We start from the raw sequence: 23,532 nt of genomic DNA, 5'->3' as shown, positions 1-23,532 counted from the left end.
AACCTGCTGCGTGGTGCAGCTTTTTTCCCCTTCCTCTGCCTCTAGACAGAAAGGACCCGCCTTTTCCCCGCCTGTTTTTCTGGGGTCGAAAGGACTGTACCTGATAATACGGCGCTTTCTTAGGCTGTGAGGGGACATGGGGCAAAAATGCTGACTTCCCAGCTGTTGCTGTGGAAACAAGTTCTGAGAGACCATCCCCGAATAACTCCTCACCCTTATAAGGCAAAACTTCCATGTGCCTTTTAGAATCTGCATCCCCTGTCCACTGCCGAGTCCATAAGCCTCTCCTAGCAGAAATGGACAATGCACTTATTCTAGATGCCAGCCGGCAGATCTCCCTCTGTGCATCTCTCATGTACAAGACTGAGTCTTTTATATGCTCTACGGTTAGCAATATAGTGTCCCTGTCCAGGGTGTCAATATTTTCCGACAGGGAATCTGACCAAGCAGCAGCAGCACTGCACATCCACGCTGAAGCAATAGCTGGTCTCAGTATAACACCAGTGTGTGTATATATAGACTTTAGGATAGCCTCCTGCTTTCTATCAGCAGGTTCCTTTAGGGCGGCCGTATCCGGAGACGGTAGTGCCACCTTTTTAGACAAACGTGTGAGCGCTTTATCCACCCTAGGGGGAGTTTCCCAACGTGACCTATCCTCTGGCGAGAAAGGGAACTCCATTAGTAATTTTTTTGAAATCACCAATTTTTTATCAGGGAAAGCCCACGCTTCTTCACACACTTCATTTAATTCTTCAGATGGGGGAAAAACTATTGGTAGTTTTTTTCTCCCCAAACATAATACCCTTTTTTGAGGTACCTGGGTTTATATCAGAAATGTGTAAAACCTCTTTCATTGCCTCAATCATGCAACGAATGGCCCTAGTGGACATTAAATTTGACTCATCGTCGTCGACACTGGTATCAGTATCCGTGTCGACATCTGTGTCTGCCATCTGAGGTAGTGGGCGTTTTAGAGCCCCTGATGGCCTTTGAATTGCCTGGGCAGGCATGAGCTGAGAAGCCGGCTGTCCCGCATTTGGCATGTCGTCAAATTTTTTATGTAAGGAGTCGACACTTGCACGTAATTCCTTCCATAAGTCCATCCACTCAGGTGTCTGCCCCGCAGGGGGTGACATCACATTTATAGGCATCTGCTCCGCCTCCACATAAGTCTCCTCATCAAACATGTCGACACAGCCGTACCGACACACCGCACACACACACACGGAATGCTCTTAAAGGAGACAGGACCCCACAAAAGCCCTTTGGGGAGACAGAGAGAGAGTATGCCAGCACACACCAGAGCGCTATATAATGCAGGGACTAACTGAATTATGTCCCCTATAGCTGCTATAATATTGACTGCGCCTCAAATTTGTGCCCCCCCTCTCTTTTTTACCCTTTTCTGTAGTGTAGACTGCAGGGGAGAGTCAGGGAGCTTCCTTCCAGCGGAACTGTGAGGGAGAAATGGCGCCAGTGTGCTGAGGGAGATGGCTCCGCCCCTTTTTCGGCTGACTTTTCTCCCGCTTTTTTCTGTATTCTGGCAGGGGTAATTACCACATATATAGCCTCTGGGGCTATATATTGTGGTTATTTTGCCAGCCAAGGTGAATTTATTGCTGCTCAGGGCGCCCCCCCCCAGCGCCCTGCACCCTCAGTGACCGGAGTGTGAAGTGTGTATGAGGAGCAATGGCGCACAGCTGCAGTGCTGTGCGCTACCTTGGTGAAGACTGAAGTCTTCTGCCGCCGATTTTCCGGACCATCTTCTTGCTTCTGGCTCTGTAAGGGGGACGGCGGCGCGGCTCCGGGAACGAACACCAAGGACGGGTCCTGCGGTCGATCCCTCTGGTGCTAATGGTGTCCAGTAGCCTAAGAAGCCCAAGCTAGCTGCAAGCAGGTAGGTTCGCTTCTTCTCCCCTTAGTCCCTCGTTGCAGTGAGCCTGTTGCCAGTAGGTCTCACTGTAAAATAAAAAACCTAATATATACTTTCTTTCTAGGAGCTCAGGAGAGCCCCTAGTGTGCATCCAGCTCGGCCGGGCACAGAAATCTAACTGAGGTCTGAAGGAGGGGCATAGAGGGAGGAGCCAGTGCACACCAGGTAGTACCAAATCTTTCTTATAGTGTGCCCAGTCTCCTGCGGAGCCCGTCTATTCCCCATGGTCCTTACGGAGTCCCCAGCATCCACTAGGACGTCAGAGAAATCCAGTTCTGCACAATACATTTGGTGTTTTGCAACGTTGTCAACACGAATTAGTGCACACTATGTACAGTACAATAGTAGCAATAAAGCCTATGTTCTATGTGCATACACTACATGGTGCTTGATTGTACACCAGTATGCCATCATTAATAACTTTTTCTAAATTCTGATACTATATGGTAAATATAAAAAATAAACTGTATTTAGTACAATTAAACTGCCAAATGTAAATTTTTATTTACAGTATGATGTTCCATTTACTCCTATCCAAAGCAAGCAGGAGAAGCATTAATAGTGCGAGTACATCGTTTGCAGACTGGGGTAAAAAGAAACCACTAACTGCAAAAAATGATTCCCCATTTCCTGGTGTTGGAATCCAGTCTGGATAGTAATAATTTAAAGAGAGAAAAAATAACCCTTTGTTACCTAGGAAACAGCAAATCTGTACAATGTACTGTATGCAGCTTCAGGTGTCTGTGCAGAGAGTCTTATTCAGCATCGGTTGCAGTTTTGCTAATTATCAAAACTGGAACGGTTTGCGATTGCTGGGGGCCGCCTATCACAGGGCAAGGTCGCCCAGCATGCAAATGACTGCCAGCGATGCGATCACAATTAAACAGCGATCGCATCGCTGAACTAGGCATGCCCCCTTGCCTTCACAGCCTGGCTGCAAAGGAGGCGCATGGCGGCCATGTTTTCTATCAGGCCGAGGCATTCGCATCACTGAGATGCGATCGCATTTCCCCCGAAACACGCAGTGCGGGTTCTGCGTGAGCGCACTGCAGCAGAACCAGGGAAAATGCGATCACAACGCAGCGGCGTATGATGCTGAAGAAGGTCCACTGGCTGCTATTTCTCTGACTGCAAAGTAATGTAAGACGTACAAGTCCTGGCCGCTTGCTCCAATGATACAGGTACAGTAGCTGGTAAATCTATCATTACCCTCCATAACGCACAGCCAAAGGAATGTTAAATAGTGGGCTGTATAAAAATTAGATTCACCTTACATACTCTGACGCCTTATCTGACTTATGACCCAGACAGACTGCGGTCTAATTAACGACAGTCACGGTCGTCTGTGTGCTCTTTGTGACATTATCTAACTGGCCGCCTGTCGTTAGATGTGAGATGGCACGTGGGACCTGTATTGGATAAAATAATAGCAGTACTTCGCTTCCATGTAAGTCATTTACAAACTAAATGGCAAAGCAAAATGGAATATAAAAGGCAATGATGTGCAGTTTCTTTTTAATTGAACTGAAGATGCTCTCATTACTGTCAAGGGTATGCTTCAAAAAGACATCTGTATATGTTTTGTTCGCTGTTTATTGCCAGTTTTCCACTATTTTAGATTTCTCATGGATTATCTGAAGCCTTTAGCTCTTGGTAAACCGCTTTAACATTGTGAGTTCAACTGTGACACCACATTCTATCACCCATGAGACACTACCCAACACACTAGATGGACATCTTAATATTGCAGTAAGAATTGAAACACTGGTCTCTCTCATTCTTCAGAAATAACTTAAAGCTCTAGTGAATGTCCCAGACGTATATAGGAAGCAGATTATTTGCTTGAACCAATGCTTATAAGTCCACTAGGAACACATTATCTCTGCAGAGCATGAAGTGGCTTGCATAGGTTCCAACATTTAGACAAGCAAAATTGGATCCAAATGAGCGACACTACTGGTCCACTCATACTCCACCTAATTGTGAGCAAGCTCTAATCATTGGCATGTGAACACCTCTTATGAATCCGCATAATAGGACTGTTCAACAATAATTAGTATATTTGGGAGGTATGGGATCGTTATCAGCTATTGAGCTGGTAAGGTGCATATTGTCACAAAAAGATTGCAGTCACTGCGGCAGGAAACACTATAGTTTATGATAGCACCAATGCCCATTATCGTTTCTTAGAAACTAGCTAGGTTGCTGATACCGATCAAACTGAGAACTTTATAAACTTTGGATGTTCAACGTGGATACATTACACAATACAGCTACATTTTACTGCAATATAATTAACAGTCTCCCACATCATAGAGGTCTGCACAATGTCAGTGGTATATACTGTAAGTAAGTGAAGCATTCCTTACTCTGCACAAACTGTCCTAGGACAGCCATCTTTTAATGACTTCATAGCTAGCCAAGCTGCCTTCCATTACAGTGTCTTTTGCACTTTCCACCACATTGCATTAAAATACACCATTTGCCAGTTCATTCCCAAAAAAGTATTGGGCTCCTGTAATCTGCGTTAGGTTCAGATATAAAATTGGATTTTGGAAGAGTACAAAAATGAAAATCAGTCAAATACAGCTTGAAGGCCATAAAGTGTCCGTTAGCACTTGGTTGTGGTATGACCAGACACTATTGGTTTAGTAAATAAAAGTTTGAAATGCTGAGCTTGTTATAAACCAAAGAAAACTAGAGTCATAGAGCCCCGTGTTCTGCATCCTGCTTGATGTCCGTCTTGTCGGAGTTGCTCTTGTTCCTCAAAGATTCCAAGAGACTGACTATTCTTTCTCGGGCCTCTACTTTCTTCTTCTTCTTGTTGGTGGCAGAAGTCTCCGGGCTGGAGCTGAGCAGTATAGCAGCCAGGCCCCAGGGTTTGTTGCTCTTACTAGAGGACTGGCTCATCCGATCTTGCAAAATAAAAGCACTTTCCTGAGCTAAATCTACAAATCTGTGAACCTGAGATTGGTTGACATTTTTACTTATGTTGAGTGTCTGTTCAAATGGATTCTGGATGTATAATGGAGAGCTTTCTGGCTTATTCTTTACTGTGCCCTTTAAAGACAAAACAATATTAGTGTAAAAAATATATATGTCATCAGAGCAATTTAGGACAACATTCATTAAAGTTCTGTGTTTAGGGTTATATTTCCAGATTAAAAACCTAGGCCCAAATGTATTAATCCTTAAAAATTTATAATGTGGAGACGGATAAAGAATGATAAAGTACCAGTCATTCAGCTCCTGTCATTTCTCAAGAACAACCTGTGACACGGCAGTTAGGAAGCAGATTGGCTGGTACTTAAGCCATAAAAAATGATAAAGTAGAGATAGAAAAATACATTTGGGCCATAAAGCCATGTGTTGTAATTATATTTATTCCGCATATATCATGTAGGCAATCTCCAGTACCAGATGTACTGTACTGTATATATAACAGGTATGTGCTAGAGGAGTGGTTCCTAAAGTCTGTCCTCAAGGAGCACAGGCCAGGTTTTAAAGCTATCCATGGCTCAGCACAGATGGTTAAATCATATTGAGGTACTAATTAAGCAATTTTTCTTACTAGCTCTTAATATACAGGGTGTTGTATAATAGATCCACAGGTTTTAGAAAGACAATTTAATAGGTCGACATGACTGATAGAAATGGTCAACAGGGTCAAAAGGTCGACATGGAAATGGTCTCTACAAGTTTTTTTGGGTGTCATTTTGTATGTTTCATCATCTGTTACCCCAATTAGTGTAAACGTGTACCCCTTGCGGGCTTGTTTCACTTGCCAAGCTTCAGGCAAGGTTACTATTCTCAATCATAGTCCATGATCGAGCAAAGTTGAAAAAAAAAAAAAGATTAAAATGGTGTTATACTATTTGGGTGTCGACCTCTTGTACCTGTCGAGGCAGAGTCGGCATTTTACATGTCGACCATATTAGGTCGATATATTGACTGTCTAAATAGACAGTGTCTATCCACTGACTAGAACCTTAATAAATATATAAGCAAAACTCTGTTCTCTTCAGGTTGTATAACTGCAATATTACTATTTTGGCTTTCAATGCACCAGAACCCTACATCCTTCTATTAACCACTGCTTCCACAGTACAAGACTTAAAAGTGGAAAATGAAAAAATAAGAATTTACTCACCGGTAATTCTATTTCTCGTAGTCCGTAGTGGATGCTGGGACTCCGTAAGGACCATGGGGATTAGCGGCTCCGCAGGAGACTGGGCACAACTATAAAGAAAGCTTTTAGACTACTGGTGTGCACTGGCTCCTCCCACTAAGACCCTCCTCCAGACTTCAGTTAGGATACTGTGCCCGGAAGAGCTGACACAATAAGGAAGGATTTTGAATCCCGGGTAAGACTCATACCAGCCACACCAATCACACCGTATAACTCGTGATACAATACCCAGTTAACAGCATGATAACAACTGAGCCTCTCAACAGATGGCTCAACAATAACCCTTTAGTTAAGCAATAACTATATACAAGTATTGCAGACAATCCGCACTTGGGATGGGCGCCCAGCATCCACTACGGACTACGAGAAATAGAATTACCGGTGAGTAAATTCTTATTTTCTCTAACGTCCTAAGTGGATGCTGGGACTCCGTAAAGACCATGGGGATTATACCAAAGCTCCCAAACGGGCGGGAGAGTGCGGATGACTCTGCAGCACCGAATGGGCAAACTCTAGGTCCTCCTCAGCCAGGGTGTCAAACTTATAGAATTTAGCAAACGTGTTTGACCCCGACCAAGTAGCTGCTCGGCAAAGTTGAAGAGCCGAGACCCCTCGGGCAGCCGCCCAAGAAGAGCCCACCTTCCTCGTGGAATGGGCTTTTACTGATTTAGGATGCGGCAGTCCAGCCGCAGAATGTGCAAGCTGAATCGTACTACAGATCCAGCGAGCAATAGTCTGCTTTGAAGCAGGTGCACCCAACTTGTTGGGCGCATACAGGATAAAGAGCGAGTCAGTCTTTCTGACTCCAGCTGTCCTGGAAACATAGATTTTTAGGGCCCTGACTACATCCAACAACTTGGAAGCCTCCAAGTCATTTGTAGCCGCAGGCACCACGATAGGTTGGTTCAGATGAAAAGCTGATACCACTTTGGGGAGAAACTGGGGACGAGTCCTCAATTCTGCCCTATCCATATGGAAAATCAGATAAGGGCTTTTACATGACAAAGCCGCCAATTCTGATACACGCCTGGCCGGAGCCAAGGCCAACAACATGACCACTTTCCACGTGAGATATTTCAAATCCACGGTTTTCAGTGGCTCAAACCAATGTGACTTTAGGAAATCCAACACCACGTTGAGATCCCAAGGTGCCACTGGAGGCACAAAAGGGGGCTGAATATGCAGCACTCCCTTATCAAAAGTCTGAACTTCAGGTAGTGAAGCCAGTTCTCTCTGGAAGAAAATCGATAGAGCCGAAATCTGGACCTTAATGGAACCCAATTTAAGGCCCATAGTAACCCCTGACTGTAGGAAGTGCAGGAAACGGCCCAGCTGAAATTCCTCTGTTGGGGCCTTCCTGGCCTCACACCACGCAACATATTTTTGCCATATGCGGTGATAATGGTTTGCGGTTACTTCTTTCCTAGCTTTAATCAGCGTAGGAATGACTTCCTCCGGAATGCCCTTTTCCTTCAGGATCCGGTGTTCAACCGCCATGCCGTCAAACGCAGCCGCGGTAAGTCTTGGAACAGACAGGGCCCCTGCTGCAGCAGGTCTTGTCTGAGCGGTAGAGGCCATGGGTCCTCTGACATCATTTCTTGAAGTTCCGGGTACCAAGCTCTTCTTGGCCAATCCGAAACAATGAGTATAGTTCTTACTCCTCTTCTCCTTATTATCCTCAGTACCTTTGGTATGAGAGGAAGAGGAGGGAACACATAAACCGATCGGTACACCCACGGTGTTACTAGAGCGTCCACAGCTATCGCCTGCGGGTCTCTCGACCTGGCGCAATATTTTTCTAGCTTTTTGTTTAGGCGGGACGCCATCATGTCCACCTGTGGCCTTTTCCAACGGTTTACAATCATTTGAAAGACTTCTGGATGAAGTCCCCACTCTCCCGGGTGGAGGTCGTGCCTGCTGAGGAAGTCTGCTTCCCAGTTGTCCACTCCCGGAATGAACACTGCTGACAGTGCTAACATGTGATTTTCCGCCCATCGGAGAATCCTTGTGGCTTCTGCCATTGCCGTCCTGCTTCTCGTGCCGCCCTGTCGATTTACATGGGCGACCGCCGTGATGTTGTCTGACTGGATCAGTACCGGCTGGTTTTGAAGCAGGGGTTTTGCCTGACTTAGGGCATTGTAAATGGCCCTCAGTTCCAGAATATTTATGTGCAGGGAAGTCTCCTGACTTGACCATAGTCCTTGGAAGTTTCTTCCCTGTGTGACTTCTCCCCAGCCTCGAAGGCTGGCATCCGTGGTCACCAGGACCCAGTCCTGTATGCCGAATCTGCGGCCCTCTTGAAGATGAGCACTCTGCAGCCACCACAGCAGAGACACCCTTGTCCTCAGAGACAGGGTTATCAGACGATGCATCTGAAGATGCGATCCGGACCACTTGTCCAACAGGTCCCACTGAAAGGTTCTTGCATGAAACCTGCCGAATGGAATCGCTTCGTAGGAAGCTACCATTTTTCCCAGGATCCGCGTGCAGTGATGCACCGACACCTGTTTTGGTTTTAGGAGGCCTCTGACTAGAGATGACAGCTCCTTGGCCTTCTCCTCCGGGAGAAACACTTTTCTCTGTTCTGTGTCCAGAACCATCCCTAGGAACAGTAGACGTGTCGTAGGGACCAGTTGTGAATTTGGAATGTTTAGAATCCAGCCGTGCTGTTGTAGCACTTCCCGAGATAGTGCTACCCCGACCAACAACTGCTCTCTGGACCTCGCCTTTATCAGGAGATCGTCCAAGTACGGGATAATTGAAACTCCCTTCTTTCGAAGGAGTATCATCATTTTTCGGCCATTACCTTGGTAAAGACCCTGGGAGCCGTGGATAGACCGAACGGCAACGTCTGGAATTGGTAATGACAATCCTGTACCACAAATCTGAGGTACTCCTGGTGAGGATGGTAAATGGGGACATGCAGGTAAGCATCCTTGATGTCCAGTGATACCATGTAATCCCCCTCGTCCAGGCTTGCAATAACCGCCCTGAGCGATTCCATCTTGAACTTGAATTTTTTTATATATGTGTTCAAGGATTTCAAATTTAAAATGGGTCTCACCGAACCATCCGGTTTCGGTACCACAAACATTGTGGAATAGTAACCCCTTCCTTGTTGAAGTAGGGGCACCTTTACTATCACTTGTTGTGAATACAGCTTGTGAATTGCCTGTAACACTGCCTCCCTGCCTGAGGGAGTGGTTGGCAAGGCAGATTTGAGGAAACGGCGGGGGGGGAGACGTCTTGAATTCCAGCTTGTACCCCATAGATACTACTTGAAGGATCCAGGGATCCACCCGTGAGCGAGCCCACTGATTGCTGAAATATTTGAGACGGGCCCCCACCGTACCTGGCTCCGCCTGTGAAGCCCCAGCGTCATGCTGTGGACTTAGAGGAAGCGGGGGAGGACTTTTGCTCCTGGGAACTGGCTGTATGCTGCAGCTTCTTTCCCCTACCTCTGCCTCTGGGCAGAAAGGATGCGCCTTTAACCCGCTTGCCCCTATTGGGCCGAAAGGACTGTACCTGATAATACGGTGCTTTCTTTGGCTGTGAGGGAACATGGGGTAAAACTGTAGACTTCCCAGCTGTTGCTGTGGAAACGAGGTCCGAGAGACCATCCCCGAACAACTCCTCACCCTTATAAGGCAGAACTTCCATGTGTCGTTTGGAATCTGCATCTCCTGTCCACTGCCGAGTCCATAACCCTCTCCTGGCAGAAATGGACATTGCACTAATTTTGGATGCCAGCCGGCAAATATCCCTCTGTGCATCCCTCATGTATAAAAGTGCGTCTTTTATATGATCTACGTTTAGCAATATAGTGTCCCTGTCTAGGGTATCTATATTTTCTGACAGGGAATCTGACCACGCAGCAGCAGCACTGCACATCCAGGCTGAAGCAATAGCTGGTCTCAGTATAACACCTGTGTGTGTATATATAGATTTCAGGATAGCCTCCTGCTTTCTATCAGCAGATTCCTTCAGGGCGGCCGTATCCGGAGACGGTAGTGCCACCTTCTTTGACAAGCGTGTGAGCGCTTTATCCACCCTAGGGGATGTTTCCCAGCGTGACCTATCCTCTGGCGGGAAAGGGTACGCCATTAATAACCTCTTAGAAATTACCAGCTTTTTATCAGGGGAAGCCCACGGTTCTTCACACACTTCATTTAACTCTTCAGATGGAGGAAAAGCTACTGGTAGTTTTTTCTCTCCAAACATAATACCCTTTTTTGTGGTACCGGGGGTAACATCAGAAATGTGCAATACATTTTTCATTGCCTCTATCATGTAACGTGTGGCCCTACTGGAAGTTACATTAGTCTCATCGTCGTCGACACTGGAGTCAGTATCCGTGTCGACATCTGTGTCTGCCATCTGAGGTAGCGGGCGTTTTAGAGCCCCTGATGGCTTTTGAGACGCCTGGGCAGGCACAGGCTGAGAAGCCGGCTGTCCCACAATAGGTATGTCGTCAAACCTTTTATGCAAGGAGTCGACACTGTCGCGTAAGTCCTTCCACAGCACCATCCACTCAGGTGTCGACCCCGCAGGGGGTGACATCACGTTTACAGGCATTTGCTCCGCCTCCACATAAGCCTCCTCATCAAACATGTCGACACAGCCGTACCGACACACCGCAAACACACAGGGAATGCTCTGACAGAGGACAGGACCCCACAAAGCCCTTTGGGGAGACAGAGAGAGAGTATGCCAGCACACACCAGAGCGCTATATAACACAGGGATCCCACTATAAATGAGTGTTTTCCCTTATAGCTGCTTTTTTATATATATATATCATATATATATATTATCTATACTGCGCCTAAATTTAGTGCCCCCCCTCTCTTTTTTACCCTTCTGTAGTGTTCAGACTGCAGGGGAGAGCCAGGGAGCTTCCTTCCAGCGGAACTGTGAGGGAAAAATGGCGCCAGTGTGCTGAGGGAGATGGCCCCGCCCCTTTTTCGGCAGACTTTCTCCCGCTTTTTCTGGAATACTGGCAGGGGTAATTTTACATCTATATAGCCTCTAGGACTATATATGATGTAGATTTGCCAGCCAAGGTGTCATATATTGCCCTCAGGGCGCCCCCCCCCCCAGCGCCCTGCACTCATCAGTGACCGGAGTGTGAGGTGTACATGAGGAGCAATGGCGCACAGCTGCAGTGCTGTGCGCTACCTTGGTGAAGACCGAAGTCTTCTGCCGCCGATTTTCCGGACCTCTTCGTTGCTTCTGGCTCTGTAAGGGGGACGGCGGCGCGGCTCCGGGAACGAACACCAAGGTCGGGTCCTGTGGTCGATCCCTCTGGAGCTAATGGTGTCCAGTAGCCTAAGAAGCCCAAACTACCACCTGTTAGGTAGGTTCGCTTCTTCTCCCCTTAGTCCCTCGCTGCAGTGAGTCTGTTGCCAGCAGATCTCACTGTAAAATAAAAAACCTAAATATACTTTCTTTCTAGGTGCTCAGGAGAGCCCCTAGTGTGCATCCAGCTCAGCCGGGCACAAGAATCTAACTGAAGTCTGGAGGAGGGTCTTAGTGGGAGGAGCCAGTGCACACCAGTAGTCTAAAAGCTTTCTTTATAGTTGTGCCCAGTCTCCTGCGGAGCCGCTAATCCCCATGGTCCTTACGGAGTCCCAGCATCCACTTAGGACGTTAGAGAAATTAAACCACTCAACTAAACTGAAATACTGAACGTTTCACATAAGGAAAATAACACTGCTGCACAATTATTCCTTGAGCAAAAGCAGAAAAGCACCTGTGCCTACATAATGATGCCAGAGAGCATATTTACCTTGCGAATATCTATACAATCTGATTTGAAGTCAAACTTTCCATAGAATTCTAGGAATTCGATGAGTAGCGTATCTGTAAGAAAAATTGGAACCATTAGGATACAGTTTTACACAAATTGGGGCTCAATATTCCAGTACTGTTCTGTTGGGCCTGCCGGTGGTATCCCACCACTGAAAACAGCATGTTTAGGCGTATTATAAAAGTACGACTGTACCACATTATCCCAGCATTTTGTACAGGCTTTGTGCATTCTCCATCTAATTAATGGGTTGTGGGAAGATGTATTTTCACCAGGCATTTCTTTTAATAAACCTCCCTCCTTTAAGCGTTAAAATGAAGCAGAAGTTCGATGCCTGGGACCCCTGGCATTCTGTGGGGAACTCTGCTTCCTTAAGACTATCTAATGCCTAATTCTCCTGCTTAGATGTTTGGATATTCATTACTTCATACACATATTAGCTTCTCATGTACAGACAGTGCCCTCCACACAAAGACCCAATGCATTAGAAGTGGAAGTGTTCTAAACTCTTGGGGTTCTGGACAACAGAGGACTGCCAGTACCAGCAACCAGTATTGGTATGGTTGGCTTTGATAATAGCCCTTAATTTAGCACATGTGTACATGAGCAAGACACACCGATGTCCCTCAGTGATAATAGGCATATACATCTATTTTTATATAGAATTTTAAAAATATACAATATATTCAATCTATAGGTGTGAATTGATGTCCTGCACGGTTAGCAATTTTTTTTTTATCAGCGGAATATCTTATAAGTAAAGTGAGAGGCATATAATGGATGATGTACTGTAGCTACTAAAGAACAAAGCAGTAGACACTGAACCAGCTAACACCATGTCATACACATTCAGGTATGTTACACGTGTGGGAAATGTCCCACCACTTATCACCATTTAGACACATGAGCTCTTTTGCTTACCTACTTCAACATTCAGACTTATTGCCTATGTACCTTACCTAGTGGCTCTGTATTTGCGGACGGCTTCACTCTGTTAAGATCTCTGACAAATGTGCAATCGTTGCCTTCTATAATGCATTTGTCCTTCTTACCTACAAATAAATGAAATATTCAGTTGTAGAAAAAAAAAAAAAAAAAAAAAAAAAGGTTCACATCTTGCCTACATGATGGTGGAAGTGGTATTTTGTGAAAGCAATCTATAAAGTCTATGCTTTGGTGAGGATAATAGGTCCCAGTAAATTGTGAGGCTACATTCTGTGCCCCCATCTGGCTCTACTGAGAGCAGGCACTATTTGTAGGGACATATTAAGCAGTAGTGGATCAGTTTATGTATAGTAAAGCAAACATGATCATATTTGTAACAAGTACTACATAAAATAACCACCTTACATACTATAGTAATCAATGCACAAACATATTACACATGTGAGTAAAATGATTCAACTCGGAAGATCTATGCTTTCTGGTTTACCTTTGTAAAGGGGGGTACACATGGGGAGATGTGTGCTGAGCGAACTATCACAATGCTCAGCACACATCTCTCCCTCTGCTCAGCACACAGCGCGATGTGTGCTGAGCGAGGGGGAACGCAGAGTGAGCAATCTGACTAGGCCAATCTAGAGTCAGCTAGAGTCAGCTATAGCGACGCCTATGGGGCATACACAAGGAGCGATGTGGGCTTCTTTTCTATGCCCATATTTTTAATATAGAAAACAGGCAATACTGGCGCCAGTGGCACCAAATCCCAATAGACAATTCTCAAAATTGCTGCTGCTGCACACCTCGTGACAGTATTGGCAATTCTCTCAAACAGACATAGAAATAGAGAAAAGAAGTAGGTTGCGTATCACACAAAAAAGTACAATAACCAGTAAATAAATAAATATCAAAAATATTGTATTACATTATATATATATATATATATATATATATATATATATATATATATATATATATATATATACACATACATACATACATACACACACTGCTCAAAAAAATAAAGGGAACACTAAAATAACACATACTAGATCTGAATGAATGAAAATAAGAATTTACTCACCGGTACTTCTATTTCTCGTAGTCCGTAGTGGATGCTGGGAACTCCGTAAGGGCCATGGGAATAGACGGGCTCCGCAGGAGACTGGGCACTCTAAAGAAAGATTAGGTACTATCTGGTGTGCACTGGCTCCTCCCTCTATGCCCCTCCTCCAGACCTCAGTTAGGGAAACTGTGCCCGGAAGAGCTGACATTACAAGGAAAGGAAATTTTGAATCCAGGGTAAGACTCATACCAGCCACACCGTACAACTTGTGATACCTTACCCAGTTAACAGTATGAACAACAACTGAGCCTCACTCAACGGATGGCTCATAACAATAACCCTTAGTTAAGCAATAACTATATACATGTATTGCAGAAAGTCCACACTTGGGACGGGCGCCCAGCATCCACGGCGGACTACGAGAAATAGAATTACCGGTGAGTAAATTCTTATTTTCTCTGACGTCCTAGTGGATGCTGGGAACTCCGTAAGGACCATGGGGATTATACCAAAGCTCCCAAACGGGCAGGAGAGTGCGGATGACTCTGCAGCACCGAATGAGCAAACACAAGGTCCTCCTCAGCCAGGGTATCAAACTTGTAGAACTTTGCAAATGTGTTTGAACCCGACCAAGTAGCCGCTCGGCAAAGCTGTAAAGCCGAGACCCCTCGGGCAGCCGCCCAAGAAGAGCCCAACTTCCTTGTGGAATGGGCTTTTACTGATTTTGGATGCAGCAATCCAGCCGCAGAATGAGCCTGCAGAATCGTGCTACAGATCCAGCGAGCAATAGTTTGCTTTGAAGCAGGAGCACCCAGCTTGTTGGGGGCATGCAAGATAAACAGCGAGTCAGTCTTCCCGACTCCAGCCGTTCTGGAAACATATATTTTCAAAGCCCTGACTACGTCCAGCAACTTGGAGTCCTCCAAGTCCCGAGTAGCCGCAGGCACCACAATAGGTTGGTTCAAATGAAACGAGGACACCACCTTTGGGAGAAATTGGGGACGAGTCCTCAATTCTGCCCTGTCCATATGGAAGATCAGATATGGGCTTTTACATGACAAAGCCGCCAATTCCGACACACGCCTAGCCGATGCTAAGGCCAACAGCATGACCACTTTCCACGTGAGATACTTTAGTTCCACGGTCTTAAGTGGCTCAAACCAGTGGGATTTCAGGAAATCTAACACAACGTTAAGATCCCAGGGTGCCACTGGTGGCACAAAAGGGGGCTGAATATGCAGCACTCCCTTAACAAATGTCTGAACCTCAGGCAGTGTAGCCAGTTCTTTTTTGAAAGAAAATGGATAGGGCGGAAATCTGGACCTTTATGGAACCCAATTTTAGGCCCATAGTCACCCCTGACTGTAGGAAGTGCAGGAAACGACCCAGCTGAAATTCCTCTGTAGGGGCCTTCCTGGCCTCACACCAAGCAACATATTTTCGCCATATACGGTGATAATGCTTTGCTGTCACGTCTTTCCTAGCCTTTATCAGCGTAGGAATAACTTCATCCGGAATGCCTTTTTCCGCTAGGATCCGGCGTTCAACCGCCATGCCGTCAAACGCAGCCGCGGTAAGTCTTGGAACAGACAGGGCCCTTGTTGTAGCAGGTCCTGTCTGACAGGCAGAGGCCAAGGGTCCTCTGTGCGCATTTCTTGCAGTTCCGGGTACCAAGTCCTTCTTGGCCAGTCCGGAACAATGAGTATTGTTCTTATTCCTCTCTTTCTTAATATTCTCAGTACTTTTGGTATGAGAGGAAGAGGAGGAAACACATATACCGACTGGTACACCCACGGTGTCACTAGGGCGTCCACAGCTATCTCCTGAGGGTCCCTTGACCTGGCGCAATATCTTTTTAGCTTTTTGTTGAGGCGGGACGCCATCATGTCCACCTGTGGCAGGTCCCATCGGTTTGCAATCAGGTGGAAGACTTCTTGATGAAGTCCCCACTCTCCCGGGTGGAGGTCGTGTCTGCTGAGGAAGTCTGCTTCCCAGTTGTCCACTCCCGGAATGAACACTGCTGACAGTGCTTGCATGTGATTCTCCGCCCATCGAAGAATCTTTGTGGCTTCCGCCATTGCCATCCTGCTTCTTGTGCCGCCCTGGCGGTTTACATGGGCGACCGCCGTGATGTTGTCTGACTGAATCAGCACTGGTCGGTTTCGAAGCAGGGGCTCTGCTTGACTCAGGGCGTTGTAAATGGCCCTTAATTCCAGCATATTTATGTGTAGAGAAGTCTCCAGACTTGACCACAGCTGGCGTTGAAACGCGTTAAGGATACAGGCTTCTTACTACAAGGATATACACTTCAAAGCTACAGGGAGCTCTATGTACAACAGCGATCAGCCCTGATCATTTGGATTCACTGCCTACTCTTGCGGTCAGGATCACCTGTGCTGCATCCCTTCACCTCTGCAGCCCGACCGCACACTACAAGTCGGAGCAGTGGAAGTTACGGGTGCCGTCTCTCCAAGTCCGGCGCAGACCGGCGAACGGAGCCCCTGTCGGTTGCCCGCTTAATAGAAGATAGGCTCACTGCGGGTCACACACACCAAGAACTTTCATCCTATTCAAACTCTGGATTTACCAGCCATCAGCTTCCGTTTGCTAAATACGGAGGTACCGGAGACGGTGTGGATCGAGCTAGGACGGCTCACTGAGACATCCCGCACAGCGCGGCTTCCAGTTTGTCCACTGAGGCTCTGGTGAGTGTCTCTGTCCGGACCACGGGACAGCATCGGGGAGCAGAGATTGAAGGAGCTCCTGCCCAGTGGTAACAGTGTACACACAGCTAATACACATGTGTTTCTTTTTGCAACAGTCACCCTTTGCCATGAACTTGTGACTCTTCACACTGTCTAATAGAACACGGCTACTAGTGATCTCTGCTTTATTTACCAGCAGTATCAGTGTGCACACACAGAATCCACAAAAGGCTTTTTTACCTTCCAGGTGTTATTTATATATTAATTTATATGTTAATAGGATTATCCACTATTGATGCTTTAAATATCATTTTTTATAAACAAATCAGGCATATTTAGTGCTAATTCATAGATTGTGATGTTTTAAGATTGATCACCCCCGGGAGGTTGTTGTAACTTCTATATGCATTTTAGAAAATAAATGTTTTATTATATTCTGGTTGTCTAGCGCCACTTGTTATTCGTTTTATAGCTTTTTGGTTTAAGGGACTGGCAATTCCCTTTTTCAAGAGGCTGCTGACAACCATAGTGCAGTGCTATTCACCCGAGCGCATAGTTTTTTGTTTTTTTTTCCTTGGAAGTTTCTTCCCTGAGTGACTGCCCCCCATCCTCGGAGGCTTGCATCCGTGGTCACCAGGACCCAGTCCTGTATGCCGAACCTGCGGCCCTCGAGAAGGTGAGCACTCTGCAGCCACCACAGAAGAGACACCCTGGCCCTTGGGGACAGGGTGATCAGCCGATGCATCTGAATATGCGATCCGGACCACTTGTCCAACAGATCCCACTGAAAGATCCTCGCATGGAACCTGCCGAAGGGAATGGCTTCGTATGAAGCCACCATCTTTCCCAGGACTCGCGTGCAGTGATGCACCGATACCTGTTTTGGTTTCAGGAGGTCCCTGACCAGAGATGCTAATTCCTGGGCCTTCTCCACCGGGAGAAACACCTTCTGTTCTGTGTCCAGAATCACGCCCAGGAAAAGCAGACGCGTTGTAGGAATCAGCTGCGACTTTGGAACATTCAGAATCCCGCCGTGCTGTTGCAACACTTCCTGAGAGAGTGCTACGCTGATCAACAACTGCTCCCTGGACCTCGCCTTTATGAGGAGATCGTCCAAGTACGGGATAATTATAACTCCCTTCTGCCGAAGGAGTATCATCATTTCGGCCATTACCTTGGTAAATATTCTCGGTGCCGTGGACAGGCCAAACGGCAACGTCTGGAACTGGTAATGACAGTCCTGTACCACAAATCTGAGGTACTCCTGGTGAGGTGGGTAAATGGGGACATGCAAGTAAGCATCTTTGATGTCCAGCGGCACCATAAAATCCCCCTCTTCCAGGCTTGCAATAACCGCTCTGAGCGATTCCATCTTGAACTTGAATTTCTTTATATAAGTGTTCAAGGACTTTAAATTCAGAATGGGTCTCACCGAACCGTCCGGTTTCGGTACCACAAACATTGTAGAATAGTAACCCCTTCCCTGTTGAAGGAGGGGGACCCTGACAATCACTTGCTGGAAGTACAACTTGTGAATTGCCGCCAGCACTACCTTCCTTTCCATGGGGGAAGCTGGCAAGGCTGATTTGAGGTAACGGCGGGGGGGAGTCGCTTCGAATTCCAGCTTGTATCCCTGAGATACAATTTGTATAGCCCCGAGATCCACCTGTGAGCAAACCCACTGGCTGCTGAAGTTTCGGAGACGCGCCCCCACCACACCTGGCTCCGCCTGTGGAGCCCCAACGTCATGCGGTGGACTTAGTGGAAGCAGGGGAGGACTTTTGTTCCTGGGAACTGGCTGCATGGTGCAGCTTCTTACCTCTACCCCTGCCTCTGGCAAGAAAGGATGCACCCCTGACCCTCTTGCCTTTTTGGGAACGAAAGGACTGCATTTGATAATACGGTGCTTTCTTAGGCTGTGAGGAAACCTGAGGCAAGAAAGTGGACTTTCCAGCTGTCGCTGTAGACACGAGGTCCGACAGACCGTCCCCAAACAATTCCTCACCCTTATAAGGCAAAACCTCCATGTGTTTTTTAGAATCAGCATCTCCTGTCCATTGCCGAGTCCATAAGACCCTCCTGGCAGAAATGGACATAGCATTAATTCTAGAGCCCAGCAGGCAAATGTCCCTCTGAGCATCTCGCATATATAAGACGACGTCTTTGATATGGCCCAGGGTTAGCAAAACAGTATCTCTGTCGAGGGAATCTATGTCGTCTAACAGAGTATCTGTCCACGCTGCTACAGCACTACACATCCAGGCTGAAGCAATAGCAGGTCTCAGTAGAGTACCAGAGTGTGTATACACTGACTTCAGGATAGCTTCCTGCTTTCTATCCGCAGGCTCCTTTAGGGCGGCCGTATCCTGAGACGGCAGGGCCACCTTTTTAGATAAGCGTGTCAGCGCCTTGTCCACCCTAGGGGATGTTTCCCAACGTAACCTGTCCGTTGGCGGGAAAGGGTACGCCATCAGTAACCACTAATTTCTTATCAGGGGAACTCCACGCTTCTTCACACAATTAATTTAATTCATCAGATGGGGGAAAAGTCACTGGCTGCTTTTTCTCCCCAAACATATAAACCCTCTTGGTATTAACCGGGTTACTCTCAGAAATGTGTAATACATCTTTCATTGCAATAATCATGTATCGGATGGCCTTGGTCATTTTAGACTGTAAATGTGCCTCATCATCGTCGACACTGGAGTCGGACTCCGTGTCGACATCTGTGTCAACCATCTGAGATAGAGGGCATTTATGAGCCCCTGACGGTTTCTGAGTCGCCTGGGCAGGCGCGGGCCGAGACCCCGGCTGTCCCAAGGCTGCAGCGTCATCAAACCTTTTATGTAAGGAGTTTACATTGTCATTTAAGACCTTCCACATATCCATCCAATCAGGTGTCGGCCCCGACGGGGGCGATACCAAACTTATCTGCCCTTGCTCCGCCTCCACGTAACCTTCCTCATCAAACATGTCGACACAGCCGTACCGACACACCGCACACACACAGGGAATGCTCAGACTGAGGACAGGACCCCACAAAGTCCTTTGGGGAGACAGAGAGAGAGTATGCCAGCACACACCACAGCGCTATATAACACAGGGATTTTCACTGCTAATAAGTGATATACCCAATAGCTGCTTTTTTAGTATTCTTTGCGCCTAAATTTATGTGCCCCCCCTCTCTTTTTAACCCGTCTTGTACCTGGATACTGCAGGGGAGAGCCTGGGGAGCTGCTTCCAGCGGAGCTGTGAAGAAAAAAAATGGCGCTGGTGTGCTGAGGAAGAAGGCCCCGCTCCCTCAGTGGCGGGCTTCTGTCCCGCTTTCAGTGTAAAATAATGGCGGGGGTTTTTACATATATACAGTGCTAGACTGTATATATGTATTTTTATGCCAAAGGTACATCAATTGCAGCCCAGGGCGCCCCCCCCCCCCCCCAGCGCCCTGCACCCTACAGTGACCGGATTGTGTAAGTGTGCTGGGAGCTATGGCGCACAGCTGCGGTGCTGTGCGCTACCTTAATGAAGACAGGAGTCTTCAGCCGCCGATTTCGTCGTCTTCTAGCTTCTGTTCTTCTGGCTCTGCAAGGGGGACGGCGGCACGGCTCCGGGAACGGACGATTGAGGACCGGTGCCGGTGTTCGAACCCTCTGGAGCTAATGGTGTCCAGTAGCCTAAGAAGCACAAGCTAGCTGCAAGCAGGTAGGTTTGCTTCTCTCCCCTTAGTCCCACGTAGCAGTGAGTCTGTTGCCAGCAGAAGCTCACTGAAAATAAAAAAACCTAATAAATACTTTCTTTACTAGTAAGCTCAGGAGAGCCCACTAGGAGCACCCAGCTCTGGCCGGGCACAGATTCTAACTGAGGTCTGGAGGAGGGGCATAGAGGGAGCAGCCAGTGCACACCAGATAGTACCTAATCTTTCTTTAGAGTGCCCAGTCTCCTGCGGAGCCCGTCTATTCCCATGGTCCTTACGGAGTTCCCAGCATCCACTAGGACGTCAGAGAAATATTCTTATTAAATACTTTGTTCTTTACATAGTTGAATGTGCTGACAACAAAATCACACAAAAATCAATGGAAATCAAATTTCTTAACCCATGGAGGTCTGGATTTGGAGTCACACTCAAAATTAAAGTGGAAACACACACTACAGGCTGATCCAACTTTGATGTAATGTCCTTAAAACAAGTCAAAATGAGGCTCAGTAGTGTGTGTGGCCTCCACGTGCCTGTATGACCTCCCTACAACGCCTGGGCATGCTCCTGATGAGGTGGCGGATGGTCTCCTGTGGGATCTCCTCCCAGACCTGGACTAAAGCATCCGCCAACTCCTGGACAGTCTGTGGTGCATCGTGGCGTTGGTAGATGGAGCGAGACATGATATCACAGATGTGCTCAATTGGATTCAGGTCTGGGGAACGGGCGGGCCAGTCCATAGCATCAATGCCTTCGTCTTGCAGGAACTGCTGACACACTCCAGCCACATGAGGTCTAGCATTGTCTTGCATTAGGAGGAACCCATGGCCAACCGCACCAGCATATGGTCTCACAAGGGGTCTGAAGATCTCATCTCGGTACCTAATGGCAGTCAGGCTACCTCTGGCGAGCACATGAAGGGCTGTGCGGCCCCCCAAAGAAATGCCACCCAACACCATTACTGACCCACTGTCAAACCGGTCATGCTGGAGGATGTTGCAGACAGCAGAACGTTCTCCTTGGCGTCTCCAGACTCTGTCACATGTGCTCAGTGAGAACCTGCTTTCATCTGTGAAGAGCACAGGGCGCCAGTGGCGAATTTGCCAATCTTGTTGTTCTCTGGCAAATGCCAAACGTCCTGCACAGTGTTGGGCTGTAACCACAACCCCCACCTGTGGACGTCGGGCCCTCATAGAGTCTGTTTCTGATCGTTTGAGTAGACACATGCACATTTGTGGCTTGCTGGAGGTCATTTTGCAGGGCTCTGGCAGTGCTCCTCCTGTTCCTCCTTGCACAAAGGTGGAGGTAGCGGTCCTGCTGCTGGGTTGTTGCCCTCCTACGGCCTCCTCCACGTCTCCTGATGTACTGGCCTGTCTCCTGGTAGCGCCTCCATGCTCTGGACACTACGCTGACAGACACAGCAAACCTTCTTGCCACAGCTCGCATTGATGTGCCATCCTGGATGAGCTGCACTACCTGAGCCACTTGTGTGGGTTGTAGACTCCGTCTCATGCTACCACTAGAGTGAAAGCACCGCCAGCTTTCAAAGGTGACCAAAACATCAACCAGAAAGCATAGGAGCTGAGAAGTGGTCTGTGGTCACCACCTGCAGAACAACTCCTTAATTGGGGGTGTCTTGCTAATTGCCTATAATTCCCACCTGTTGTCTATTCCATGTGCACAACAGCATGTGAAATTGATTGTCAATCAGTGTTGCTTCTTAAGTGGACAGTTTGATTTCACAGAAGTGTGATTGACTTGGAGCTACGTTGTGTTGTTTAAGTGTTCCCTTTATTTTTTTGAGCAGTGTATATATATATATATATATATATATATATATATATATATATATTGTCAAAGTCAGAAAAATATCTCTATGCACACTGCCATATTTGCACCTCACACAGGTCTGCGCTGTGCATGCGTGCGCTCTCCCGTGCGTGCGCATACTCGCTGTTGCGGGCACCCGCGGGCGCGCGGTATGTGCATTTACGGTAGAGTTCATGTGTTCGTAGCGTGCGACTCTTTTGTTACATATTTCCACTATATAATGTATTTTGTAGATCATGGTCCCTTTGATAGATTCTGAAAGTTTGGTTAATATAGAATGTTCATGAACAGAGAAATCCCCCTTTGTTTGATACGAAGGGTCAGACAGGAGTAATACAGTGGTGTTTAGTACCCATCGGAAGAGTATTTAATTAGCAATATTCCGGTGTTGGTTTGAAGCGGATTAATCGCTCGTGCGAATAGTTATGGACATAAGAAGTTTATGAACATTTACTGTATTTGCACTTACTTATCCATGCGGCGGGAAACCCAGTTTCCCTCCCACCTGAGCTGTTGGAAATAGTCACAGCCCACCTGTATGAATCAACCTATGACCTTTTGTTATAATGCGAGGAGGAATTCCTGTGTCCAATGAACAATGAGATTGTAGGGACAATTGAATTGTATTGTGTGTGGGGCATAAATAGACAAGCCGATCACATCCAGCTCTCACTCTTCAACGGTTATCATTGCTGAAAATCGGGAGCTGGATGTCCAGAGGCGCATGCGATCGTTTCCTTTGTGCGTAAGTTTTCTCCGCAATCATATTGTCTTTCTTGATGTTATGGGCCATATCTCTCTCTCTCTCTCTTCTTCTCTTTCTCTCGTACTCTCTTAAACGTAATAGTATTGTATTGTATTTCCTGTGTAGTTATCTGGTTAGGTAGTCTATATTATATTGTAGTGTATGACTTGTATTGTATTAATTCTTTTGCAAGTATAACATTCATAATATATATATTAGGCGTTGGACCCTAAGCACGGTATCTGTGTATTTCTTATAGTGTTAAATATTCACAGAGCGTCGGTGACGCTCAAACAGCTTTTAAGTTAATAAGGTTACACTGTGTTGCATCTACACCCTATCTCTACACTAAGGTTTTACAGCATATTACATTGTTTTTGGTTTAGATTTAAAGGTTTAACATTGTGAGCGTCAGCGCCGCTGGTGATCTCCTCGTGGTCCCGAGCGTCCGCTACGCTATAGCGAATCATTACGTTAGCCGGCAGCCAATAGCGTGCCTGCCTGTGATCTCTCGGCCGTGAGCGAACGTGACGCTTGAGCGTCTCGACCACGGCTAAGCGATCGTTACGCAACGAGCGTACCCTTACGGTACTCCATACGTAAATAGCGTACAGTGTTCTTAG

General features: G+C 46.9%; 1 protein-coding gene across 1 annotated transcript in view; it reads right to left on the bottom strand.

Moving 5' to 3' along the window:
* Window positions 1–2,412: 2,412 nt before the first annotated feature.
* Window positions 2,413–23,532, bottom strand: part of MTPAP (mitochondrial poly(A) polymerase) — a 105,352-nt gene continuing 84,232 nt past the window's right edge. Inside the window, exons 7-9 of the mRNA XM_063922035.1 lie at window positions 12,890–12,982; window positions 11,910–11,983; window positions 2,413–4,993 (exon numbers count right to left, since the gene is read on the bottom strand). Coding sequence (XP_063778105.1) covers window positions 4,637–4,993; window positions 11,910–11,983; window positions 12,890–12,982 — 524 coding nt within the window. The 3' untranslated portion in view covers window positions 2,413–4,636. The remainder of the gene's footprint in view (window positions 4,994–11,909; window positions 11,984–12,889; window positions 12,983–23,532) is intronic.

This window comes from Pseudophryne corroboree, chromosome 5, assembly GCF_028390025.1.
Source record: "Pseudophryne corroboree isolate aPseCor3 chromosome 5, aPseCor3.hap2, whole genome shotgun sequence".
Classification (NCBI taxonomy): Eukaryota; Metazoa; Chordata; class Amphibia; order Anura; family Myobatrachidae; genus Pseudophryne; species Pseudophryne corroboree.
The sequence above is the reverse complement of the archived record's forward strand: the minus strand, read 5'-3'. Positions and strand labels throughout refer to the sequence as shown.